The sequence below is a fragment of the Perognathus longimembris genome, chromosome 4 (assembly GCF_023159225.1).
Source record: "Perognathus longimembris pacificus isolate PPM17 chromosome 4, ASM2315922v1, whole genome shotgun sequence".
In the NCBI taxonomy this organism is placed as follows: domain Eukaryota; kingdom Metazoa; phylum Chordata; class Mammalia; order Rodentia; family Heteromyidae; genus Perognathus; species Perognathus longimembris.
In genome coordinates, this window is record NC_063164.1 from 83,509,382 (window position 1) to 83,535,416 (window position 26,035).

The window sequence follows — 26,035 nt, forward strand, 5'->3', positions numbered from 1 at the left end:
ACCTTTGAAAGATAGACTATTATGTACCAGTGCCCGGGGAGTCTACATGGGTAAAAGAAGCCTCAACAGGCACTCACCTTCTTATACCTCCAGATGTCCCAAAAAAGAGTTATGACGATGAGGAAGATAGAAACCCACAGATCAAACAAACAGAAACACTGATATGGGAGTGCCAGACAGAAGGCTTTGGTGGTCTCCAGTATTGCGGAGCCAAAATATTCAGAAACTGAAGCCTCCATTGAGCAACAACTGATTGGCTTGAAGTCCTCATCTCAGCCATAACTTTACACTTCTAGGAAAGAAGTGTCCTGTGTGTGCTTTGTAAATGTAATGGAAATTTTCACAGGCCTGACATGGATGTAGATGCCAGAAATTAAAATGGAAAACTTTTTTTTTTTTTTTTTTTTTGCCAGTCGGGAGGCTTGAACTCAGGGCCTGGGCACTGTGAGCTTTTTCTGGCTCAAGGCTAGAGCTCTATCACTTGAGCCACAGTGCTACTCCAGCTTTTTCTGTTTATGTGGTACTGAGGAATTGAACCCAGGGTTTTATTCATGCTAGGCAAGCACTCTACCACTAAGCCACAGTCCCAGCCTGAAAACTTTTTTTTCTTTTGCCAGTCCTGGGGCTTGAACTCAGGGCCTGAGCACTGTCTCTGGCTTCTTTTTGCTCAAGGCTATCACCCTACCACTTGAGCCACAGTGCCACTTCTGGCTTTTTCTATATATATGGTGCTGAGGAATCGAACCCAGGTAAGCACTTTACTGCTAGGCCATATTCCCAGCCCCCGAAAACTTTTTTTTTTTGCCAGTCCTGGGCCTTGGACTCAGGGCCTGAGCACTGTCCCTGGCTTCTTTTTGCTCAAGGCTAGCACTCTGCCACTTGAGTCACAGCACCACTTCTGGCCATTTTCTGTATATGTGGTGCTGGGGAATCGAACCCAGGGCTTCAAGTATACAAGGCAAGCACTCTTGCCACTAGGCCATATCCCCAGCCCCTCCGAAAACTTTTTTTTTAAGAAGTGAATGCAGTGTGATTATGGTAAAGCATGGGGTAAGAAACAAGGAAGAGGAAGTGAAGTTAATTAGAAACACAGACATAGGGTCATTTTGGAATCCATCATGGTACCCAAACAAGGAATAATGGCTTAGACAGAGTTTAGGACAGATGAAGAGAGAGAAGGGAGTAGAGAGGAACAAGAGAGAAGAGAGTACAGAAGGACGTAACAAGTAAAATAAAATGATTGATTAGCTTTCTAAAGAAAGGAAAGAAAGATTCTAGAGACAATGCATAGATTTCTGGCAAGTTGATGTAGTAGTTGGTCATTAAAGAGTGTATCCAGAAGAAAATATGGATGAATTTGGGCATGAGAGTGATAATTAAGTTTTGAAAACATTGAAATTAAGATTCCTGCAGAACTTTCAGAACAGAGTTGTTCAACATATTGAATTGAATTTGAAAGATACGGAGTTTGAGGGAGTTGGGCAGGAAAGCATGGTTTGGGGGATTATTGCTCAATTTGGAGTGGTCTTTTTTTTTTTTTTTTTTTTTTGGCCAGCCCTGGCCAAAAGCTTGAACTCAAGGCCTGGCCACTGTCGCTGTGTTTCTTTTGCTCAAGGCTAGCACTCTACCACTTCATCCACAGCACCACATCCACCCTTTTCTGTTTATGTGGTACTGAGGAATCAAACCCAGAGCTTCATAAATACTAGGCAATCATTCTACCACTAAGCCACATTCCCAGCCCTGGAGTGGTCTTTTTAAAAGTTAATATTTTATAGGTTACCAGGAAATTTAATGATGCCTTAGTTGTGATGTTTATTCAACAGCCATAGATGCTGGATTTAAAGATGTTTCTGTTTCTAATTTTTTCTTTTTAACTAGAAGATATAAAGGAAAGTAAATGGGTCGTGGAAATACAAAATCAAGTCAAATAGCTGAAGAAAAATTTTAATTCCTGTATCACACACGAAGGTACAAAACATGTCAGACTTGAGCCGGGTGCCAGTGGCTCACACCTATAATCTAGCTACCCAGAAGGCTGAGATGTGAGGATCGTGGTTCAAAGCCAGCCCAGGCAGAAAAGTCTGTGAGACTTTTATCTCCAATAAACCACCAGAAAACTGGCAGTAGTGCTATGGCTCAAGTGGTAGCACACTAGCCTTGAGCTAAAGAGCTCAGGGACAGCACCCAGGCCCAGAGGTCAAGCCCCGTGACCAGCACACCCCCAAAAAAGTCAAACTTTAGTTGATGTCAAATACAGTTTGATGAGGGAAGATAAGGGCTGAGGAAAAATCATGGGGCATTGTAGACACTAAAATTTACTATTCAGGAAGACCAAGAATGCTTCTTCCAGTGTACAAAAAAAGAAAGATAGTCATCAAAGAAAAAAAAAGCTCTAAAATAAATATTAATTCTACTTGTAGTTTATTTAGAAGCAGCTGGTAGATTTTCAAAGTAACTTTTCTGATAGGCTGCTTTATCCTTATATGCTACCAGCCTTGCTTGGCACAGTAATGGCTATTTCTTTAGTTTTGTTTTGCTTTTGTGCCAGTTCTGGGGCTTGGACTCAGGGCCTGAGCACTGTCCCTGGCTTCTTTTTGCTCAAGGCTAACACTCTACCACTTGAGCCACAGTGCCTCTTCCAGCTTTTTCTGTTTATGTGGTGCTGAGGAATCAAACCCAGGGCTTCATGCATGCAAGGCAAGCACTCTACCTCTAAGCCATATTCTCAGCCCCACTAATGGCTATTTCTACCAGTTTCTTCAACCTAGTGTGGCTCCCTATGGTGATTTCCTGCCATTGACTTCCTCAAATGTTCTCTCCAACCAATGTTACTGGCCCTTCCATAAGGGTCCAGGACTTGAATGGGGTGAAAATAGACATAAAGTAACCAACTTGTTACCTCTACACTATTGCCTGGAGTGTAGCCACAAATCTGTTTTCCCTCCCCATGCTCTTCTGGAACAGTATAATGTCAAAAGCCACACCAATTTTTCTTTTGAGAAGTGATCTTTTTAGTCCAAAAATTCTTAAGTAAAATTGGTTGCCTCTTCGCATAAACTTCTTTGCCACCTAACAGATCCCTTGTTTGTTATCATAAGCACGTGCTTCCTCAAAATTTCCTGTTTTTAAGATGATTTGTGAATTGAAAATTTGTCAGTGGAAGGAAAGCCACATTATTGAAGCTATGAACAATAGAATGACTACCACTTTAATCCTTTGAATAAGGCTTTGTTTCCCATTGACTGAAAATTTCCTCAAGGAAGGAAAGCTAGAAACAATCAGGAAGGATTTGTATTTTATTTCACGACCGCTTTGTGAGGGGGGAAATCATTTGGAAGTCTCGAACTCCTTTTCCTGGTTGATGGGCATCAGAACACTCAACCAAAGACTGCAGACTGTGGCTTCCCACCCACCAGACATCCCTATTCCACTGCCAAGTTGTTTTGTTATTGTTATACTGACAACCAGCAGACGTTCATCCTGTGCCGGGTTGCACATATTCCCGGGACACGACTAGGAACAGGTGTACCCACAGTTTGCCTCAATTATTTTCATGAGTCAAAAATATATTCCAAACATGTCCCATGAGACTTATATACTCCTTATTTTGTGAATTCTATGTGAAAGAAATATAATAATACAGTAAAATATTCATCATCCATTGAGCTATTAAATTACACTTTCTTCCTTCACCACTTCTAAATTTTGATATTTCACACAACAACTATTTTCTTTAAAGACCAAATGAAATCAATGAGCTACAATTCAGAGAAAGAGCTTGTGGATAAAACAAGGTGGATTTCACACCATAAATGTGGATGGGTTCATTGTTGTTTTTTGATGATTCTCTGCTGCAGGCATAAATTATGGAACTCAGTGTCAGAGCTGTCAGGTCCCACTGCAGAAATCCAAAGGACATCTTGGACATCTGCCTCTTCCAGACTGAGTGATATCATCCTCCTTTATTAATCCCTGTGGAACAAAGAGTACTACACACCTTCTAGCCAGCAACCCTTCAGGCCTTGCCTCAGGTATGTCTAGGGACACAATTTAAATAGTCGTCATCCTGAGATCAGGTATAAATTCTAATTACTCCATAAGTGACTTCCCAGAGCCAGAAGGTGCAGCTGAGGTTGGTTTTGGTTTTTGTTAGCCATAATTAGAGCAAGCAGCACCTCTTCACCCACATACTTCATTTCTACAGCTTTACTTGTACCAGTGAGAACAACCAGATTTGCCACTTCATTAGGGAGACACCGGGAGAAAGAGAAAGAAGTCTTTGGCTAGGACCCATTTCCAGAGCTTTCCAAAGCTGTGTCTGCTTTGCCTTAAGTGAGGGAGGGCCTTCAAACTACTTTCAGTAAAAGAAGACAAAACAATGTTCTTCTACTAGGGTTGTTAGTCTTTTGTCCAAGCATGATTGCTTTTGAGAGTCTAATGATAAGTATAGATCATCTTCCCTTAAAATGCACATACATGTAGACACAGCCATGCTCTATTCCAAAGGTTCACACACCCTGGAAATTGCAAACCTCGGTGTAGAGCATTTGATCTAGACTTAGGTAGTTTTTACATTTGCGCTGGTCTGTTTTATACCTCTATCCCCAAAGTGTTTAAAGGATGAAACTGGGATTGAAGACTTAGATCAGTGTAAGGCTCTGTTTGGTCCTCAGCTCTTCAAAACAGCCAAAAAGTAAAAAAGGATGAAACTAATGTAAAAAAAGGTATAAAGGACTTTATAAGATAATACTTTTCTAAAATACGTTAGGATGGTTCTTCTTTCTGAGGAAACATCATATAGTAGAGCAGGGTACACAAGATGACCACCTGATCTTCTATGGCCACCCTGTATCTAATGGTCCTAAAGATACACAATTTATCCTCTGTTGGTTGGTATATATGTCTATATGACTTACTTCTTTTCTAAAACAAACACACAAAGTAAACACCACTAAGGACACAGAGACTCAGAGAAGAAAGCAATTTCCTAAAAGCCATATGGCAATTAAGCAGCAGACATGAAGTCCTGACCCAGAGCTTTTGGCTACAAAGGACTTGATCTTAATATACCATGAGAATGTAGGCCTCCTGAATTGTATAACTCATTCTTGTGTCTTTCAAAGTCCTTGGGCTAGTTATTGGGTAAGAAAGCAGACTGGATACAAAACCATACACCTTTGCAGTGCTTGGTACAGAACATCTGCTAAGAAGAGAACTTGAAATAGTAATAGGGTTGGAAACTGGAGTCAAGAAGCATGCCTTAGGCTGCAATTGCAAACAAATACAATCACTTTCTGCCCTGGGATGTCTGACTGATATGATGGTATGACACTGGCTGCCCTGGCTCCTGTTGCCCTTTAGTAAATAGATCGGTAGGTAAATGAGAGAGAGACAGACAGAGAGAGAGAGAGAGAGAGAGAGAGAGAGAGAGAGAGAGAGAGAGAGAGAGAGAGAGAGAGAGACAGAGACAGAGACAGAGACACAGCGACAGAGACAGACAGACAGAGACAGAGAGAGACAGAGAGACAGAGAGACAGAGATCTGTTCCCTCTTAAGTGGGATGGGAGGTAAGAGATTTAGGGCTGCTACAATGGGCTGCCAAAGGAACAAAGGGCTCCATCTACACTGAATCACGGAGGCCAGCCTATCTACCCCTGTGCTCTCACTCCTTGTCTGTCACTCTGCTGCCCTCTGTGGTGACCAAATAGTGATGCAGAGCCCTGGCTGAGCAAAGGCTTTAGCCTACTCTGGATTGTGAATATCGGAATAGCTGGACATTTAGACTTTCCTAAATGGTAATAGCATTTGGCATAGCCTTGTATCCAAAATAGATGAATGAGTAATCAAATCCTTAGAGAACTTTCCTAAATAAATCAAGTAGCATAGATTTCTTAAAGAAGTAACTCTCCATTCACCTAAATCGCATTAGGATTAACCTGGTACACCTGCAGCATTTGTTCTGGGAGGCAGTGGCCATGCATGCCGCTTTGGGGCATGATTTTGGAGTTCTTATGGTTATTCAACCTCTCCTGTCTGACTTTGCACAATTTCTTTTTTTCTTCCTTCCTCCTCCTTTCCTTTCTTCCTTTTTTTTTTTTTTTGGCCAGTCCTGGGCCTTGGACTCAGGGCCTGAGCACTGTCCCTGGCTTCTTCCCGCTCAAGGCTAGCACTCTGCCACTTGAGCCACAGCGCCGCTTCTGGCCGTTTTCTGTATATGTGGTGCTGGGGAATCGAACCTAGGGCCTCGGGTATACCGAGGCAGGCACTCTTGCCACTAGGCTATATCCCCAGCCCCTTTTTTTTTTTTTTAACTAGATCAAACTGCCTAGTCCAGGCTGGCCTTGGATCCTAGCTACTCCAGAAGCTGAGATCTGAAGATTGTGGTTGGAAGCCAGCCTAGGCAGAAAGTTTGTGAGATTCTTATTCCTAATTAACCATCAAAAGTGCTAGCCTTCAGTGAAAAAGCTTAGGGATGGCACCCAGTCCCTGAGTTCATTGAAGAAACTAAGGGAGAACAACGAGACCCTGAGTTCAAGCCACAGTATAGGCACAAAAACAAGCAAACAAACAAACAAAAAGAGTAAGGCAAGTGAAGTCCCACTGCACTGCAAAACACTTCAAAGTGGAGTGGATTCAAACAACAGCATTGCATTACTTCTCATGATTCTAAGGGTTGGTCAGACAATTCTAGTACACTGAGTATTGGCTAGCACTCTGAGTCAAAACATCAAAAAGGAACTTGTGAAGGACATCAAAAGTGGCCTCATTCACATTCACATCTAGGAGTGCAACTTAGGTTGATGGCAAAGATTCTTGGTTATCCTCCATAAAGTCTCTTCATATGGCTTCTTGAACTTTATCACAACACAATGGCTGGTTTCAAGACAAGAAGACCCAGTCTTGGACCCAGCCTTCCTGATTGCCCTGTGATAATCCAAATGTGGGACAGGCTAGTCTAGAGTCAAAGGGAATGAAAACAAATTCCATTTGGTGTTAACAGACTGTTAGTGACAATTGTTTTGCAACCATGTTGCCAACAATCTATGGGATGGGAGCTGTTGCAGCCATCTTTGGAAACAAGATCTATCACAGCTAAGGGATTAGTGAAGAACTAGAGTCTCACTTAACAATGTTTGCATTGAGCCCCTCAACCAGGAAGAGTAATCTGAGTTAGAATCTGAGTTAGAATCATAGATACAGTTAACCACTAAAGAAGAAGTAAAAAAAACTAAATGTTTTTAATTTAGCATAACATACTTATACATGACTTAAATAATAAGGTTCACCCTAGGTCCCTTGTCTCTGGTTTGTTGTTGTTGTTGTTGTTTTGTAATAATAAGTCCATCAAAACATGTCTCCATGCTTGGAAACTTAGCAAAGTGATTAGAGGTTTCTAGGTAACCTAACTACATGTTTAGGTAAGGATTCAATCACAAATCCCTCAGCTGGTAAGGTACAAATATGCCCAGAGTAAAGATTACTATTCTGAGCCTCTGCACCTATCTTCTGTGTGTCAGACAGGAAGTATTACTCTTTCTCTTTTCTATTTCTTCCTACTTTATTCTTTTGTGCTAAGTAAATCCTTGCTAAACTTTCACTTTGTGGGTTTCATGTATATATATATATATACATATATATATATATATCCCTTGAAATGCTTTCTAGTGTGCATTTCAAATTCCTGTAATTTATGTAGAAATTGGAAAGCCGAGTCAAGGATTCCTCCCACACCCCAGGTCTCCATTCTCTCTCATTGTGAATCCGCTTCATCTTTTTTCTTTTGCTGTTGATAGGATAAATAATGAGAATTTAGAGGTAAAATAGTGTTGGTAAAATTATGTATTTCTATTCAGTTAAAGGAGCTCTAGGGCTCATTTTCAAATTGTATGTCATAAACCACATATATGTTGCATATATTATTCTATCTTTATTTATAAATACCATATAATAACATTTCTTCTTTCAGGAGTATCAATTTATTATAAGATACACGAGAAACAGAAATTTATTAGAAACCTTCTCCACTAACTCCCAGAAACATGAAAGAAAGGATAGAAAAACAGAGAAACTGGAAGCATATCAGGAAAAGCAGTTTCTAACCCCCACCCCAGGTGGGGTAGACTATGTTTATCATCTCCAGGCAGCTTCAGGCACTATATATATATGGATATATATCCATTCATTAATTAAAACAGAACCAGTCAGGACTACTTCTATTTTTTTTTTTTTTACCAGTCCTGGGGCATGAACTCAGGGCCTGAAAACTCTCCCTGGCTTCTTCTTGCTCAAGGCTACCATTCTACCACTTGAGCCAGAGCATCACTTCTGGCTTTTTCTATATATGTGGTGCTGAGGAATTGAATCCTGAGCTTCATGGGTATGAGGCAAGCACTCTACCACTAGGCCATATTCCCAGCCCAGGACCATATGCTTTGAAAAGCCTTCTTCAGGTCTAAATGGTGAGATTATAATGAAAAATGGATGAGTTCTTTACTGAAGTGAGCAACGCAGAAAACAAAGGGAACCTGAGTAGTGAAAAGGGAGACTCACACAAGAGGCCATAAAGATTTGATAATTGCTCTGTTATGCACAATTCTTTTTGATATGTGATATACTTTATGTTTGACTTATGTTTTATTTCATATTTTGTTATTGTTTTTTAATTTATTTATTGTCAAGGTGATGCAGAGGGGTTACAGTTTTATATGTAAGGCAGTGAGTACATTTCTTATCAAACTTGTTACCTGCTCCCTCATCCACATTCTTTTCCCACCTTCCTCCCTCCCCAGCTCCCTCCCCTACATTCTTGTTACAAAAAAAGATCAGTCATAATCTAGCCAAAGGAATTACTATGTTCCTTGAACTCTCTAGTCCTCCACAATCCTAGAAAGTCCTGTGTTTGAGATAAATTAGGGGTGGGTAACATTATAAAGGGAAAAAATAAAAAAGATTTTGATAGAGAGATGAATGTTGGGGAGAACAAAAAGCAATAGGAAATAGCCATGATTTAGGGCCTCAATGATAAATAGATGGTTATGTTTCCTACCATGATTAAAAAAATAAGTTGAAGGAAAGAATTGTATACTGCAGAGAAGGGTTACAAAAACAAAAAACAAGTCTGGGACTGAATGATTACTTTAAGGGGAAGTGGAGCCACCCAGCATTTTTAGACAACCTGATATCACTATCTTACTTCTATTTGAGAAAGGGGCTCCCTTCATTCCCATTTTATGAGATTAAACGTTTTTATTATTCATTTTACTGTTTGCCATTTATTGAGTTGTTTCTACCCAGTGTATTTACAAGTCACATAAAATACTGAAAACAATCAAATATACATAAACAAGGCTGGGAAATGCAACTTGCCCAGTGAAAATGTCAGTAGAAACTAGTGACAGCTGCATACTGTAGAGCAACTGGAGTTGCTTCAGATAGAAGACAAAGGAAAATGAGTACCTAGATGAATTGATAGAAAACAGTTTTTAATAGAAGGTAGTCTTAAATGGGCTATCAGAGAAGGAGGATAAGTTGTCCAAGTGAAAAACCAGACAATCTATCAAGAACAGAAAGCAAAGAAGAGGGCATAGGCATATATAGCTCCATGCATAGTGTATGAGTTTAGCATGCACAAGGCCTGGGGTTCCATTCCCAGCACCACAAAAAAAAAAAAAAAAAAAAAAAAAAAAAAAAACAGAAGCAAAGGGGAGGAAAAGAAGGTGATGTTTTCATAGACCATTTCAAATTGACAATAGTCCTTCCTAAAGGATGAAAAGCAATGTACACAATGTGTTATTTGCATACAAAGAACTTGGCACCATCTATATGTTCTGATCATAATCATAAGCAGGAAGAAAAATAAAGGGATTGTAAGCCACCAAAATAGGGATTGGAGTAGTCAATTTTATTTCAGGTACTTTTTTTGGGTCCTCCTTTACTAATACTTTCAGTAAGCTTAGTTATCTGAGTTTCTTAAATTCATTTTTTGGCCTGCAAAATTATCAATTTATTTATTGGCATGCATTAATAAAAATTGATACTAATAATCAATAAAAATTAAAGATGTCAATAAAACAGATAACCAAGGTTAATTATCTGCAGATGAGGACTGAAGAGTCCCTGGAGTAAGGTTGACTGTTGCGATCCCTATATTTTTGTGACTTAAAACCTCTTTTTTTTCCTTCTTCCTGGTTTTTGATTATGATCAGAAAGTGTAGATGATGCCAAGTTCTTTGGAGCTTATGCAAATAATGTATAGCAAACATTGTTATGTTGCTCTTCATCCTCTAGGAAGGACTGTTGTCATCAACTTTATATCCTGTTCCCATGAGAACTTCACCTTTTCCTCTGCTTTACATTCTGGGCTGTTTTATGTTTGTTTTGTTTTGTTGTGGCGCTGGAACACTGAGCACATAGATGCACTGAGCTATACCCTCAGCTCTTTTCTAAAGTTTTGATTCAATAGCTACATGTTATTTATAAGGCAAGTACTCTACCACTAAGCCACATTCCCAGCCCCTACATGTTATTTACTATAATAATATCTCACAGTTGTGGAGCATTAATTATGCACCATGCTCTGCTGTACAATCTAGCTAGATGATTCATTTATTACCATAGCAACTTGAAAGGCCAAGAGGAAGGTTACCTCACCTTACAAATGAGGAAACTGAAACCCAAAGAGGGTTTTTTTAAGTACCCAAAATTGCACAGCTAGGCCATGAAAAAATATGAACCCAGGCTGTTAGGTTCCTGCAGCCTTAAAAACTATACCTATTCCTTGCAAATTTGAGTGTTCAAAAGAAGCACAAAATCTGAGACCAGCCTCAGTTCATGACAAGACCCTGGCTCAAAAGAGAGAGAGAGAGAGAGAGAGAGAGAGAGAGAGAGAGAGAGCGAAGCCAGATACAAAAGCCAGATAAAGGCTTTTAAAGACAGGATTTCCAGGCTTCAATCTCAGTATTTCTGAGTCAGTGACAAGTTTCCAAGTATACTAGTTTACTTGGGCTGCCATACAGAATTTTATGATTACACAATTATGAAGATGTGTCCAAGATCAAGATCAAGGTATTCAAAGAATTTGTTTCTCCTGAGGCTTTTCTCATTGTCTGATACATAGCTGTTCTCCTTCTGTGTCTTCATATGATCTTCCCTTCTGCAACTGTGTCCTAATTTCCTCTTTACAAGGCCGCTACTCCTACTGGATATGGAGGTTCAAAGGCTGTCAGGGTGGAAGAGTATTGGAGTTGGAACTTACACATTGAGTGGAGGAGGCTCAGGTGGAGGGGCACAATTCAGTCCATAACACCAGTTATGGTACTGACATTGTTCCATCAAGGACCACAATGAGAACCACTGAACTAAGCAATGCTATGAATAAGGGATTGTTCTGTATGTTTTTATTTATATTTTATCTCAATTTTATACATAAAACATTTTAGAATCTTTACATAACAGTCTTCACTTTCTTACAAAAAAAAGGATCATAGATATGAAATTACTTTCCTTAAATCACTCAGTTAATGTGTGTGTTGGCTGTTTACTCAGCATCCATTTTCCTCTTACCTCTTCTGAGTGGTATCCTGCTTTCATTTAAGTATCTGTCTGTCTTCCAATGCACCAATGTGCTTCAAAAGAGGCTGCACCCTTCTTCTATCTCTCTAAATCTTGGAGTAGGCCTAATTAGCCTACTAATATCATTTCCTTTACTTGTAACTGGTTCAGGAATAAGCATATGACCCATTTCTGGCCAATGAGATATGAAGGAAAGAAAGAAGCACAAGAATGTAGTGGGTCTCTCCCTTTCCTTAATGTTGTCATGGTTGGATGTGACACCCAAATTAGCTGCAGCCATTTTGCTACAACCCAAGTGTAAAATCTACTGAGCTGAAGAAGGGGGAAAAAAAAAAAACCACAGAAAGTCTGTGCTTGATGATATTGCAGAAATGGTTATATCCATCACATTAGGACTCTTTCATTTCCAAAGTTCCTACTTGGTGATCAATATGTTCCTTTGTTTGAAATACTGAGTCAAGGATGTTAGAAATAGCTTGGGATGCTGAAGAGTGATGTAGAAATAAAGATACCAACTAGAAAGGAACCCAGCAAGGAAGTTTACTTCTGGAGAAGGGTGTGCCATCAACCAAAAACATGCCAAGCAAGCAAACAGAGCAGGCAGGCTGCTCCCTTTTTTATCCCTAACCCAGCAGCCCCCCCACCCCCGCCCCGCCTCCCCCCCCACATTGGTTGAGCTCAGATTCACAATCTGCAAAAGACTGTGGCTTAATTAACAGAATGTAACTAAATTTCAAGGAGCTTCCAAACTGACATCTTAATTAAAGTGCTCAGAAAAAGGATGTATTTCACAAAAATGTAATTAACAAAGGCCAAACCAACTGGCCAAAACAGGAACCTGTCAGAAAATTCTCTCAAGATTAACAAAAAGGAAACAAACTACTTTGATTTTTTTTAAAGAGCCTTTTTTCATAGGGATTCTCTCCTTCATAGCCAAAGGCACCTCATCTGATTCACCTAGTTAAGTAGGAATGCTACAATCTGAATTACATGCAGGTATGAAAGGGGAAAAAAAATGGCTAAATTCACCATGACAGCAAAGCTGAGCTAGAAGAAGTTGACAATACCACAACTCAAAAACATTTGGCAGTTTACATCTGAACAGGTGCTATGTGATTCCCTCATACATGAGAAATCTAAAGCAGTCAAAATCATGGAAATAGAAAGTGAAATGGTGATCATCAGTGAATTGGGGAGGGGCAGTCAGGAGCTATTGTTTCATATTGTCTATTCTCTTTTGTGTTTCCATAACAAAATACCTGAAACTGGGATTTTTATTTATTTATTTATTTTTTTTTTTTGGCCAGTCCTGGGCCTTGGACTCAGGGCCTGAGCACTGTCCCTGGCTTCTTCCCGCTCAAGGCTAGCACTCTGCCACTTGAGCCACAGCGCCGCTTCTGGCCGTTTTCTGTATATGTGGTGCTGGGGAATCGAACCTAGGGCCTCGTGTATCCGAGGCAGGCACGCTTGCCACTAGGCTATATCCCCAGCCCTTTATTTTTATTTTTGTCAGTTGTAGGGCTTGAACTCAGGGCCTTGGCCCTATCCTTGAGCTCTTTTTGCTCAAGGCCAGCACTCTATCACTTGAACCATAGCACCTCTTCAGGCTTTTTCTGTATATGTGGTACTGAGGAATTGAACCCAGGGCATCGTACATGCTAGACAAGCACTTTACCACTAGGCCAAATTCCTGGCCCTGGGATTTTTTTTTTTAAGAAAAGAACTTCATTTGGCTCATAATTGTGGTGATTGGTAAATCCAAACAGCATAGTATTTGTAACCAGAGTTACATTACAACATAGTAAGAAGATAGGCTTCAGGCAAAAAGTGCGTATTTAGGAATAAGGAAGCAAAAAAATGAGGAGGGACCAGATCTGGTCTTTTAAAGTGTGTGTGTGTGTGTGTGTGTGTGTGTGTGTGTGTGCTGGTCCTAGGGTTTGAACTCAGGGTGGGCACTGTTCCTAAACTTTCTTTGCTCAAGGCTAGTACTCTACCACTTGAGCTATAGCTCCACTTCTAGGGTTTTAGTGTGTGTGTGTATGTGTGTGTGTGTGTGTTCATGTGTGAGCGCGTGCGCACTTAATTGGGGATAAGAGTCTCATAAACTTTCTTGCGTGGGCTGGCTTTGAACCATGAACTCTGTCTCCGAGTAGCTAGGATTACAGTGTGAGCTGCCAGCATGGGCTGATAACCTTTTCTTAAAGGAATTAACCCTGCCTATGAAAACTACTTTTGATCCCATCCTAGAGAAGTGCTCTTGTAAGCTAATAACCTTTGACTAGGCCCCCATCTCTCACAGGTTTCCTCACTTCATCAACAGGAATGGAGGTTCCCATACATGAGTCTCTGGGACAAATAATATCTAAATCATATCCAAGCCTGGTGTGAGGCCCTAAATTCAATCCCTAGTACCACTAAATTAATGAATAGATGAAAGAACCAATTTCATTTTAAAACACAATTTTTAAACTTTAGGAAACTGGAGCAATTTAGGCCAGAGACAGGCAACCCTGCACACTTCAGATGCTTTAAAGACTTACTAAGTAGAACACTAGCTTCCTTGTTCCTCTCTATAACCTTTTCATTGGTCATTCCCCTTACCTGGAATGCTCTTCCCCTAGATGTATGTGTATGTGGCCATATCTTTCATTTACTTCAAGTTTTCAAATAGCACTTTCTCTACCAGGCCTACCCTGACCACGATGTTTAATATTTCAGCCCAACCCACTTCTCCCCCACCAGAACTCCCTATTCCTGTGCTTTGCTCTTTCTGTTTTACTACTATTTCCCAACATGTTTTAGAATTTACCTGTTACATTTATTATTATCTGCCTCTCTAATATATAGGATCCATAAACACAAGGATCTTTACCTACTTTGTTCTTGATACATCTCAAATGCCTTTCCTAGCACATAGTCAGTAGTCAATAAATGGACTAGTGTGTATTATAACTAAAAATTATCTGCTAGAAACCTTGTATATACGAACATTATAAAGTCACGAAACTGAGATGGCAGATCTAATTATGCCCCCATCTCTAACCTGGCAAAAAGTACAACTAAGAAGTTGGAAGAACAGGATCCAAATGTACGATGCAAGAAATTAGACCCACAGTACAATACTTAATAGGTGTGTAAAAATGAATTTTAAAGTAGTCGTCAAAAAGACTGAGAAGTAACTTAACAGATACTATAGATCCTGGATAAGCAGCCCCAATCACCTCAAAAAGTAGAGGTAAGGAGTGGGAGTGATAATAAGAAATATAAGAAGTCTGCATGGGAATAAATCCAGACCCTTCCCTACCCCTCTCTTTTGGCAAGATTCCTTTCTCACCCTGAAATGATGTGCTCTCTAGAGAGAGCAAAGGGGTAGTAGGTAGGTAGGGAGGTAGGTACATTGACTTTAGGAACTGGGTGCTGTACCAAAACTAGTGGAATTCAGGGGCCAAATACCTGTTGAAGGCTGATTATTTCCAGCATCTTGACTCTTTACTCTTCAGGCAATAGAATAGTTTCTTCTTCAACATTCTGACTAGCCAAAGGGAAAGATATAAAGATCTTTTGTTTGTTTGTTTGTTTTTGCCAGTCCAGGGGCTTGGACTCAGGGCTTGAGCACTGTCCCTGGCTTCTTTTTGCTCAAGGCTAGTACTCTGCCACTTGAGCCACAGCGCCACTTCTGGCCATTTTCTATATATATGGTGCTGAGGAATCGAACCCAGGGCTTCCTGTATATGAAGTGAGCATTTTACCACTAGGCCATATTCCCAGCCCTGAGATACAAAAATCTTGACACCTATCTGGGTGCTGGTGGTTCATGCCTGTAATGCTAGCTATCCAAGAGGCTGATATCTGAGGATTGCGGTTCAAAGCCAGCCCAGACAGGAAAGTCCATGAGACTCTTATCTCCAATTAACCATCAAAAAACCAGAAATGGCACTTTGGCTGAAGGGGTATAGCATTAGCCTTGAGCGGAAGAGCTCAGGGACAGTGCCCAGGCCGAGTTCAAGCCCAACAACTGACCAAAATACACACACACACACACACACACACACACACACACACACACGACACCTGAGTTTACCTATTAAATGGCCTAACCAGATCACCATAGAGTAACACTGATAGACTCCAGCAAGTGCTCAGAGCTTCTAATCAGTTTTTGGTCCAACTTTTACCATTAAATAGACAATCATTCACCTAACATTGAAGTAGGTGTCTCACATGGAACACGGAAAGTAAAAACACAAAAATGCAACTTTAGGTAAGGGGTTAGGGTAGATCCCCAGGGTAAAGCAGCCATTTCTGTAGGCAACTTCATTCAAGTCTTGAGGTACAGTAGTAAGACCTGGTCTTTACCCTTACCTGCAGGTGAGATAAAATTTTGTTCTCTCCCTTAGTTGATACATACTTATTCATAAGCATCAATTTTCTGCTAACGATTATGTCAGATACTGGCAATAAAATGATTGCTCATGATTCCCATCTTAATTTTTAACTTTCAAGGAGTGTTTGTACAAAGGGGTTTCAATTCAATATCAGTTTAGATGTACAGTGCATCTTGAGCAATGTCAACCTTTCTTTGATTTCTATTCTTAGCAGTGCAAAGCCCCTAGGCAGATAGATTCTATATGGTGATACACACAGTCTGCCTAGAAGTGACACATTTCACATTGCTCCTATTTCGTTGGATATAAGTTATGTGGCCATTTCTTATTCCACAGGGCAGGAGAATTTACTCATTCCTTAGGGATTAGTAATACATTCCATTAAAGTGGTTCCATTATACTCATGGGATTCCAACACAAGGAGGAATCTGTAAAGTTGCTTTGATTTTTTTTTTTTTGCCCATCCTAGGGCCCAAGCACTGTTTCTAGCTTCTTTTTGCTCAAGGCTAGCACTTTACCATTTGAGCCACAACACTCACTTCAGGCTTTTTCTGTTTATGTGGTGCTGAGAAATTGAACCCGGGCTTCCTGCATGCTAGGCCAGCAGCACTCAACCACTAATTTACATTCCCAGCCGCTGCTTTAATATTTTTAAAAACTCTTACTCCCTCCATTATGGTACTAGTGTATGAACAGATGGTCCCAAATCTGAATGCAAATCTCCTTATGCCTTAATCCTTTGTTAGGATAGATATCTTTTCATCTGAGGTTTCTACACATACTTTCCTTTCTTTGGCCACTTTGCATTGGTAGTGTGTTGGTTCTGGGGCTTGAATTCAGGGCCTTACAAGGCCTTGCTAGACTCTCTGCCATCATGTTTATAATTTCCTAAAGCAATTCTTTTTTGTTCTTCTGTAAATTGTCCTCTAAAGGATAAACCCTGTTCTTTTTAACATTTATACAATATCTCCCCATTTTACTCGGCATGTAAATGAGGTTAATAATGGCGGTGTAATTTTTAAAGGAGTGTCCTCTAAACAAGCTTTTTCACTCAAGGCTAGCGCTCCACCGCTTTGAGCCACAGGTTTTCTAGTGATTAATCAGAGATAAGCGTCTCTCAGGGGCTTGAAGGGCTGACATCCTCAGATTTCAAGCCTCCTGAGTAGCTTGGATTACAGACGGGAGCCATCAGCACTGGGCTAATTTTTACAAGAATGTTACCTGCGATTAAAGCCCAGAGCGGCTGATGAGGCCTGGAAGGTGAACAAAGCCATGGGGGCCTGACTGAACAAACAAGAATATATTGACCCACCAGGACAAGCAAAGTATCACCAGACCACACACGCGCCCGAGCAGTCCCGCGAGACTTCACCCAGTCCCCTAAGATTCCCTACTAGTCCCGCCAAGTCCGCTACCTCAAAGGGCGGGGCAAGGGGGAGTAATAGGTGGAGCACCGCCTTTTGCATCTCTGCGCATTGAGATCTCGAGAGAGCTGGAGCTCTCGCGATATTTCCGGAGCCAGAGCTAAAACTTGACACGCTGTCTAGGCGGTAGTGCCGCGACCTAAGGGCCGGGAGGGAGGAGGTTACGGCCGGAGAGAAGTCCCCTTGTCCCGTCCTACGGAGGCCTGCGAGTGAGGGTAGTGTCCACTCTCCAAATCAGTGTCACGATGCCCAGCGCCAGCGCCGGCCGCAAGAATCAGGAGAAGCCGCGGGAGATCATGGACGCGGCGGAAGTGGGTTTTCCTTCCTCTTCGGGCCTGGGAGGGCCCGACGGGCGAACCGCGCCGAGGGCGGGATAGGGGAGCGGGATCCCACTGTCAGCGTTTCTCGCTTCTCGGGCGTGGGGCCTGGGCTCCTGCGGCCAACCCCCCCCTCCCCGGGTCTCCAAGGGCCGGGTCAACTGCGCAACAGTTTTGCGCTGGTGTGACCGGGCCTGAGAAGCCTGTCCCCGGGGCTGGGCCGGGCCGGGGAGAGACGTACGCGAATACCGGCCGCCCCGGAAGTCTGGGTTAGGCACGTTTTGCACTCTCCACCCCAGTTCCGGGACGATGTGGCTGACCACTACTAGTCGGTTTGTTGTGCCCAGTGCTTGGGCAAATGATGAGCGTACTTGGCAAAACCACCGGCCCATACATTTAATGACCATTTATTCGTGTGGCAGTTTTAAACAGTATAGGTCGTGTGTAATGTTCTTTCTCTCTCAAGTGATACCCTGATTAGCGAAGTTCGTGGAGGGTTTATTTGAAATAAACACCCAATGATTCTTTAGTACTTCATGGAAGTAAAAAATTTACACAGTTGTGTTGTATGTGCTAGAAGTGTCTGGCTACTAACTTTGCTATGGAGGAATTCTGGTTTTGTGGCAAACTATATAATAAAGAATATTAAATATAGTAAGGATTGCTAGAATATGAATAATACTAACTAGAAGAGTTTACACATCTTTTACTTCACGCATTAATTACATATTTACATTACTTTCAGGCTTCCTTGAGTGACAGTATCTTCAATTATGGACCAGGTGATATCTGTCCCAGAATCGTATTTTTTATTTTGTTTGAGATAAGATCTTGTATGTAGCACAAGCTAGCTTGGAATTTGGCCATCCTCCTGCCACAGCTTCTTGGATGCCACTCTCTGAGGTTCATTTTTCTTAATATTCAAAAAAGTTGTTCAGCAGGCCACCATGAGGACTGTAATTCTAGCTACTTGAGAGGCAGATATCAGAGGATAAGGTTAGAAGCAAGCCAGGGCAGAAAAACTGATGAGACTCCATTTCAATCAATGGTTGGTGGAGGAAGTGGGAATTTGTTATGACTGCTGTGACAAAACAAAATGACTGGGTACAGTGGTGCTGTTCCTGTCATGAGAAGTAACTTAGGGAAACACCAGAAGATCACAGCCCAGGCTGACCAAGGAACAAAGGGAGACTACCTCAAAATGAACCTTTGCAAAAAAAAAAAAAGGGGCTGGGACATGACTCCAGTGGTAAAACAACTACCTAACAAGTACCAGGCTCTGAATTCTATCCTCAGTACTGCCAAAAAAATGAAAGTTCTGTAAGCACCTTAATTCATTTAATGATACAGACAAAATTTAGTTTTCTGTAAAGAGGATTCCAACCAGTAGGTGTAGTGGCAGAAACTTACACAGATCTTAAGTTAGCTTATAAAAATCGGTATGAATTACTTTGTGTATTGACATATTTATAAGTTATCAGTGTACCCTTGCAAATAGCATAGGTCTAAGATAAACATGGTGACATTTTATAACTGAAAGGAGCTTATCATTTTAACAGTAAGATTAAAATGAAACATCACTTATCTGCTTAGTTTGTATAGTTTATTAAAAGCCTATACCCTTGGTGTTTTGTTTCTTCTACCTATCTTTGAATCAATAAGAGTTTTGATGATACTACAGTGCCACTGTCAAGCCTCTGTAATCTACTGTCCTAAAGCTGGATTTTAGAAATAAATTGGTGAGTCTTTTGATGTTTTACAAAAGGAAAGTTGTAGTTAATTCACATCCAACATCTCTGATTTCTGAAAACAGAACTTCTGGGTCAGCAAGCATCTTTTCCTGAAATCGGAAGTTGGTAAAACTGGTATTTTCTCCTTTTCCCAGAGGAAATTTATAGTCCTGCTTTAAAGTAATTTAATTTCCATTTTGAAGATGGTAATTAAGTTGTGTTGTACATGAGTGTAAATTTTTTCTGAGTGCTGTTATATATGGCATATCCATTCAGGATTGGTGATCTGTGAAACAAGGTAGAAACTGGATGCTTTTTTTTCCCTCTTTTTTTTGTAGATACACATGTAAATGGTAGGCTTCTGTATTTTAAAGTGGTTGATTCTGAATTAATGAAATGCTCCTTCAAGTTTATATATGGTTATTTGTATTTTCATTTTTTAAAAGTCATGATGCAAAAACTTTTTTTCTAGGATTATGCTAAAGAGAGATATGGAATATCTTCAATGATACAATCACAAGAAAAACCAGGTTAGTGTTTATAAAATCATTTTTTTTTTGTTTGTGGATCTGAGAAATCCAACCCAAAACTTTGGAGCATTAAAAAAAAAAATAAAATGTTCTACCATTGAGCTACATCCCTATCCCTTCATTAACTTTGAAAAGCTAAAATGACATTTGTAATCCAAGTAGATATCATTACTGTATTTACTGTCACTTTAAGGTTTGTAATCTAAAAGAGAAGTAAAATATTTAAATAAATATTGGAGGTTGAATGGTATATATTAAACAATAGACTATATATATGTTCTTAATTCCTAGATCACTAAGTAGGATTTTACTGTGATCCAGGGGTAATAGTAGAGTGGTTAATAGCTATATCACATGCAGGCTTGTGTATGTTTCAGTACCTCTGCATAAGTCTTCATACTTTCCTCCAAATAGTTATCCTTCTTGTCTGCTTCTGTGGCTCCAGATTCTAATGCCAGTGATTCTTAAACTTTATTATTGCTGATCATTGCCTCTGCCAGTTATACTGATGGAATGTAACTTGTGACACCTCAGATATGTTGGGATATATTAAAGGTTGAGGACCCCTATGCCAATTAAATGGAATGCCACAAAAAAAGACAGATCCTTACTCTTTCTTTTCTATAATACTATTAAGATTGTCATGATCAGGGGGGCTGGGAACATAGCTTAATGGTAGAGTGCTTGCCTATCATGCATGAAGCCCTGGGTTTGATTCCTCAGTATCACATAAACAGAAAAAGCCGTAAGTGGTGCAGCGGCTCCAGTGGTAGAGCACTATCCTTGATCAAAGGAAGCTCAGAGACAGTGCCCAGGCCCTGAGTTCAAGCTCCATGACTGGTAAAAAAAAGAAAGATAGTCCTGATCATCAAACATTCAGATTTACTATACTCTCCATTGTTTGGCTTTGAGTATTCATTGCCTCATTACTAGTCCTTTACTTTTTCAATCTTGGTGTTTTCAAATATGCTTTCTAAAATCTTAGCTCTTTTTTTTTTCTTTCTTTACACTTTCTTTTGTGTGCATTTACACAGCAGACTTGGAATTTGGCTTCACTCATGCAGTCTGTTGGCAGAATTTTGCAAAAATCCTCTTATGCAAATCCCCATAGCTTTGAAATTCCTCTTTCATTCTCTTTGGTTTTGGCTATGAGAAGCATAACATTCTCCTAGAAATTAAATTTCTATAAACTGTATGCTTCAAGCAACAAATCATGGATGCATTCAGAAAAACATAAGGGCTGGGAATATGGCCTAGTCGTAGAGTGCTTGCCTCATATACATGAAGCCCTGGGTTTGATTCCTCAGCACCACATAAATATAGAAATAGCCAGAAGGGGCGTTGTGGTTCAAGTGGTAGAGTGCTAGCCTTAAGCAAAAAGAAGCCAGGGACAGTGCTCAGGCCCTAAGTTCAAGCACCAGGACTGGCACAAAAGAAAAACATAGATTAAGTGTATTTTATAATTTGATTTGTAATATCCAAAAAGGTATTATTCTTGATACTATGTCATCTATTTTTTTCTTTTGTGCCTGTCCTGGGTCTTGAACTCAGGCCTTGTGTGCTATTCCTGAGCTGCTTTTAACGCTATTTCTACCACTTGAGCCACAGCTCCACTTCCAGGTGTTTATAGAGGAATAGCTTATTGGAGATAAGCATCTCATAGACTTTCTTGCCTCCGCTGGTTTTGAATGGCAATCCTCAAATCTCAGCCCCTTGAGTAGCTAGGATTATAATTTTTAAAAGTTTTTTGGGGGGCTGGGCATATGGCCTGGTGGCCCTGAGTTCAAGCCCCAGGACTGGCAAACACACAAAACCAAACAAAAAGTTTTTCTTTTTTTTTTTTAAATTAAGAATTTATTTTAAAGTTTTCATATTTTTAGAAATAAAAAGTTTAGAAAACAAAAACTTTGTAGAAATGGTAATTTTGTTATATCCTAATTGTCTTGGTGTTCTGTACATTAATATAAAAATATGTTCTGAAATCTTTATAGAACAGAAAGAAAATCACACTAATCATTTAGATACTTTTGAGTTTTCTTAACTCCTCCCACAGTTGACCTCAGATATAAAAACAGATTTACACTCTGAAGTACAAATCTCCAGGCACCAAGTAATCACCCAGTTTTGTTATGTGTAAACTTAATATACAAATTAAACACTGTAATTACGTGTAGTTGTTGTAAAAATGTACAAAAGTACATAGACTTTGGGGAATTATGTACTTCTCTTTTTTTTTGGTGCCAGTCCTGGGCCTTGGACTCAGGGGCTTGAGCACTGTCCCTGGCTTCTCTTTGCTCAAGGCTAGCACTCTGCCACTTGAGCCACAGTGCCTCTTCTGGCCATTTTCTATATATGTGGTGCTGGGGAATCGAACCCAGGGCTTCATGTATATGAGGCAAGCACTCTTTCCACTAGGCCATATTCCCAGCCCCTGTACTTCTCTTTTATAGGCATAAATTTTTGAAGAACTGTGAGGTGAATTTGCCAGTGATCTCAGAAATTCCAGCCCAGACAGGATCCTTCCTTTTTCCATGTGGTTATCATCTTAAGGAAGGCTGATGTAGTAAGAGAAAGCATAAACGCCCAACCCAAGTTAGTTGTCAACTGAAAACACAACCTCTGATGTGGATGGTTTCATTCAATCCATGTTCTACCAATTTGATATCTTCTAGATCATCTTTTATGATGCTAATCGAGTGGTTAAGGCCTTCCTGTTGTTTCAAATGCTGCTTGATTTCTCAAAATAGATCTGCATCTACATAATACCTCTCTTCAGATTTGACTGCTCCAAAATGATTCTGCATCCTGATCTGGGATATCAGTTCATTTAGTCAGCCCTTGAACTGAGTAGGTGCATTTAGTTCACACTGAATTGTTTCTAGCTGAACCCACAACTGTTATTCATCAGCCTGGATGGCATAACCACTCTTTTTTTGAATTTCCTGTTTGATTAGAACCTGTAAAGTTCTATGGGATCCATTCATTTCCTCTTGTATTGTGCAATTTGGGCCATGGTTGTAGTCTGATTCTTTTGTAGTTCACTAATATCTTCAGATACGATATCTAATCTAGTCTGATGCTGCTTAGTCATCTGACTTGAACCATCAGTCTTCGGAGCAGTTCTTTGAAACCCACCATGGGTACAAGGATTAACTTTTCAGAATCAGGGTTATCCACCTTGACTTGTTCCCAAATGATAGGATCAACACCAGCAGGAGGATTCTGTAAAAACTGTTTGATCTGTGTAGGAGAAAGTTCTGTTCTTGTCATAGAAAGTGTGATACCAAGTTGCTGCAACTGAGTTTTTATACTGGCTTGTTTAAAATGGGCATAGAGTGTTGTAGCTGGAACTCTTCTTGAGGTACCATTAGTAGAACGCTTAACAACATAAATGACAACTTCTGTCTGATCATCTGGCAATGTTTTATTATCCTCTACATTTACAGTAAGGGTCTGTTTTCCTCCCAAAACTTGATGAAGTGATTCTACCAACTGCTGTTGCTGATTTCGAATATCTGCTTTTTTGCTGAAAACTAAAACCACTAGACCATCTTCATCTTTATTGTTGGGCATACAACTATAACCTACAGCCTTAAATCGGCAAAAGGGATTTTCTTGTGTAAATTCCACTAGAGGAATATTGTTGTTGAAATATCCTTTTCCTGTTCCCCAAAAGGCTTGCAGTGGATTCCATTTTGCTAAAATAGCATCTCTCGTGCTCACTTCAGCAGCACATATACTAAAATTGGGACGATACAGAGAAGATTAGCATGGCCCCTGCGCAAGGATAACACGCAAATTCGTGAAGCGTTCCATATTTTTTGGAATGTAAACTGGTTCAGCCACTCTGGCAAGCAGTATGGAGATTCCTCAGAAGGCTAAATATAGAACTCCCCTATGACCCAGCAGCCTCACTTTTGGGTATCTATCCAAAAGACCACAAACAAAATCACAGTAATGCCACCAGCACAACAATGTTCATCGCAGCACAATTTGTCATAGCGAGAATCTGGAACCAACCCAGATGCCCCTCAGTAGACGAATGGATCAGGAAAATGTGGTACATATACACAATGGAATTTTATGCCTCTATCAGAAAGAATGACATTGTCCCATTTGTAAGGAAATGGAAGGACTTGGAAAAAATTATACTAAGTGAAGTGAGCCAGACCCAAAGAAACATGGACTCTATGGTCTCCCTTGTTGGGAATAATTAGTACAGGTTTAGGCAAGTCATAGCAGAGCATCACAAGGCCCAATAGCTATACCCTTATGAACACATAAGATGATACTAAGTGAAATGGACTCCATGTTATGGAAACAATTGTTATATCACAGTTGTAACTACTTTCCACGTCTTATGTGTATCTGTAGCTTCTACTATTGATGATGTTCTTGTATCACCTTCCTGTGGTTGTACCTACACTATCTCTGTAATGTTATCTGAGTATATTGGAAACCGTGTATACTGGTATTGGAAGTAGGAAATTGAAAGGGAATACCAAATTTGAGAGGCACAGGGTAAAAAAAGACAAACAACTCCAAAAGCAATACTTGCAAAACTGTATGGTGTAAGTGAACTGAACACCTCCGGGGTGGGGGGAGGGAAAGGGGGAGGAGGGAGGGGGGTATGAGGGACAAGGTAACAAACAGTACAAGAAATGTATCCATTGCCTAACGTATGAAACTGTAACCTCTCTGTACATCAGTTTGATAATAAAAATTTGAAAAAAATTAAAATAGCATCCCTCTCATCTCACAATAATGTTGGAGCAGAAAGAGCACTTGCAGTATTTATTAGTTGGTTGGACTGGGTAGGAACTTGTGGAGGTTTGTAATTTGCTGTTGTTGCTGCTGCTGTGTATTGAATCCTGCAAATCCCAAACCAGTACCTAAAACAGTACTAGTTCCTGTTGCTGTGCCAAAACCAGTACCAAATACAAAACCTTTGTTCTGAGTGTCACTGAAGAGTCCAGTAGTGCCTATGTTTGTTGGGGCAAAAAAGCTGAATGCAGAACCTGCACTGGTTGATGTCGTCCCAAATCCTCCAAATCCTCCCCAGCATGCCGCAGTGGCCACCGCGATGCTGGCGGTGCCCTAGGGAGTCCCAAAATTGAGGCCATGTCTCAGGAGCAGTAGAAGCCAAGGACTGACACGCTGCTCCCGTGACACCAAACCAGGCCCCTACGGCCTCTCTTCCATCTGGCCCGGAAACGAAACGTTTTTCTTAATATCCAGATTTTTCCCCACCAAATAGTACTTATTTAGAGCAATAAAAATGATTTTTTAATGTTGTAACTTTCTCCATTATAGTTGTTTTGTTGCTATTTTCATATGTGATGAACTTTAGAAGTATGTTTAGCATTTTGTTTAATATCAAGGCTCTTAGGGCCCACTTGAAAATCAAAGGCTCACTTAGTAACTAAAGGAAACAATAAGCCATCAAACAACGAATACTAGATTTAGGACTCAAGCATCTTCAGAGCTCTAACTTCCTCTTGCTTCTGTTCCCTTTAGGATATTGTCCTCATTCTCTCCTACAAACTCATTTATTGGGAAAGATGGTAATTTTTTTCCCCAGGTATATACCATTTCAGCTTAGGAAAGAGAGCTTTTCATTGGGAAAAATGGTGATTTTTTTTCCCCCATGTATATACCATCTCAGCATAGGAAAGAGAGCTTTTTATTCCTAACATATATGCACATTAATTCCCAGAGAAGGACTTGGAGTTTGAGTAATACATCCTTCCCTGGATCAGTCACTGTCCTAGGGAATGAGTTACCATGACTATCTAGGCAAAGAATCCCCCCTGTGGCTAGCTAGCTAATTTACATACTGTGATACACAGGCAAAATGCCATATTCACTTACGCTTAAACAGATATGTTTGGCTTTTTAATTCATCTAAGTTTTCAGCAGATTTGCATTTGAAATTTGTTGGTTTTGTTGTAATATACACTGAATTAGAAAGGAACTAGTTAGAAAGCTATTGCAGTAGTTTAGGCAAGAGGTGACTTTATTTAGGATGATAGCAATGAAGGTAGTAGAGTATTATATTTAGAAAGTACAATTCAC

At 40.2% G+C, this 26,035-nt stretch overlaps 1 protein-coding gene, 1 non-coding gene and 1 pseudogene across 2 annotated transcripts in view; 2 read left to right on the top strand and 1 right to left on the bottom strand.

Moving 5' to 3' along the window:
• The first annotated feature begins 17,466 nt into the window (after positions 1-17,466).
• The window catches only part of Dars1 (aspartyl-tRNA synthetase 1), a 67,276-nt gene continuing 58,707 nt past the window's right edge, over positions 17,467-26,035 (top strand). Inside the window, exons 1-2 of the mRNA XM_048345551.1 lie at positions 17,467-17,694; positions 19,903-19,960. Of these exons, the coding sequence (XP_048201508.1) occupies positions 17,629-17,694; positions 19,903-19,960 (124 nt within the window). The 5' untranslated portion in view covers positions 17,467-17,628. The remainder of the gene's footprint in view (positions 17,695-19,902; positions 19,961-26,035) is intronic.
• On the bottom strand, positions 22,488-25,821 carry LOC125350079 (annotated as a pseudogene).
• Positions 23,676-23,782, top strand: LOC125350985. Its single transcript, XR_007210884.1, has one exon. It is a non-coding gene; the product is annotated as a U6 spliceosomal RNA (small nuclear RNA).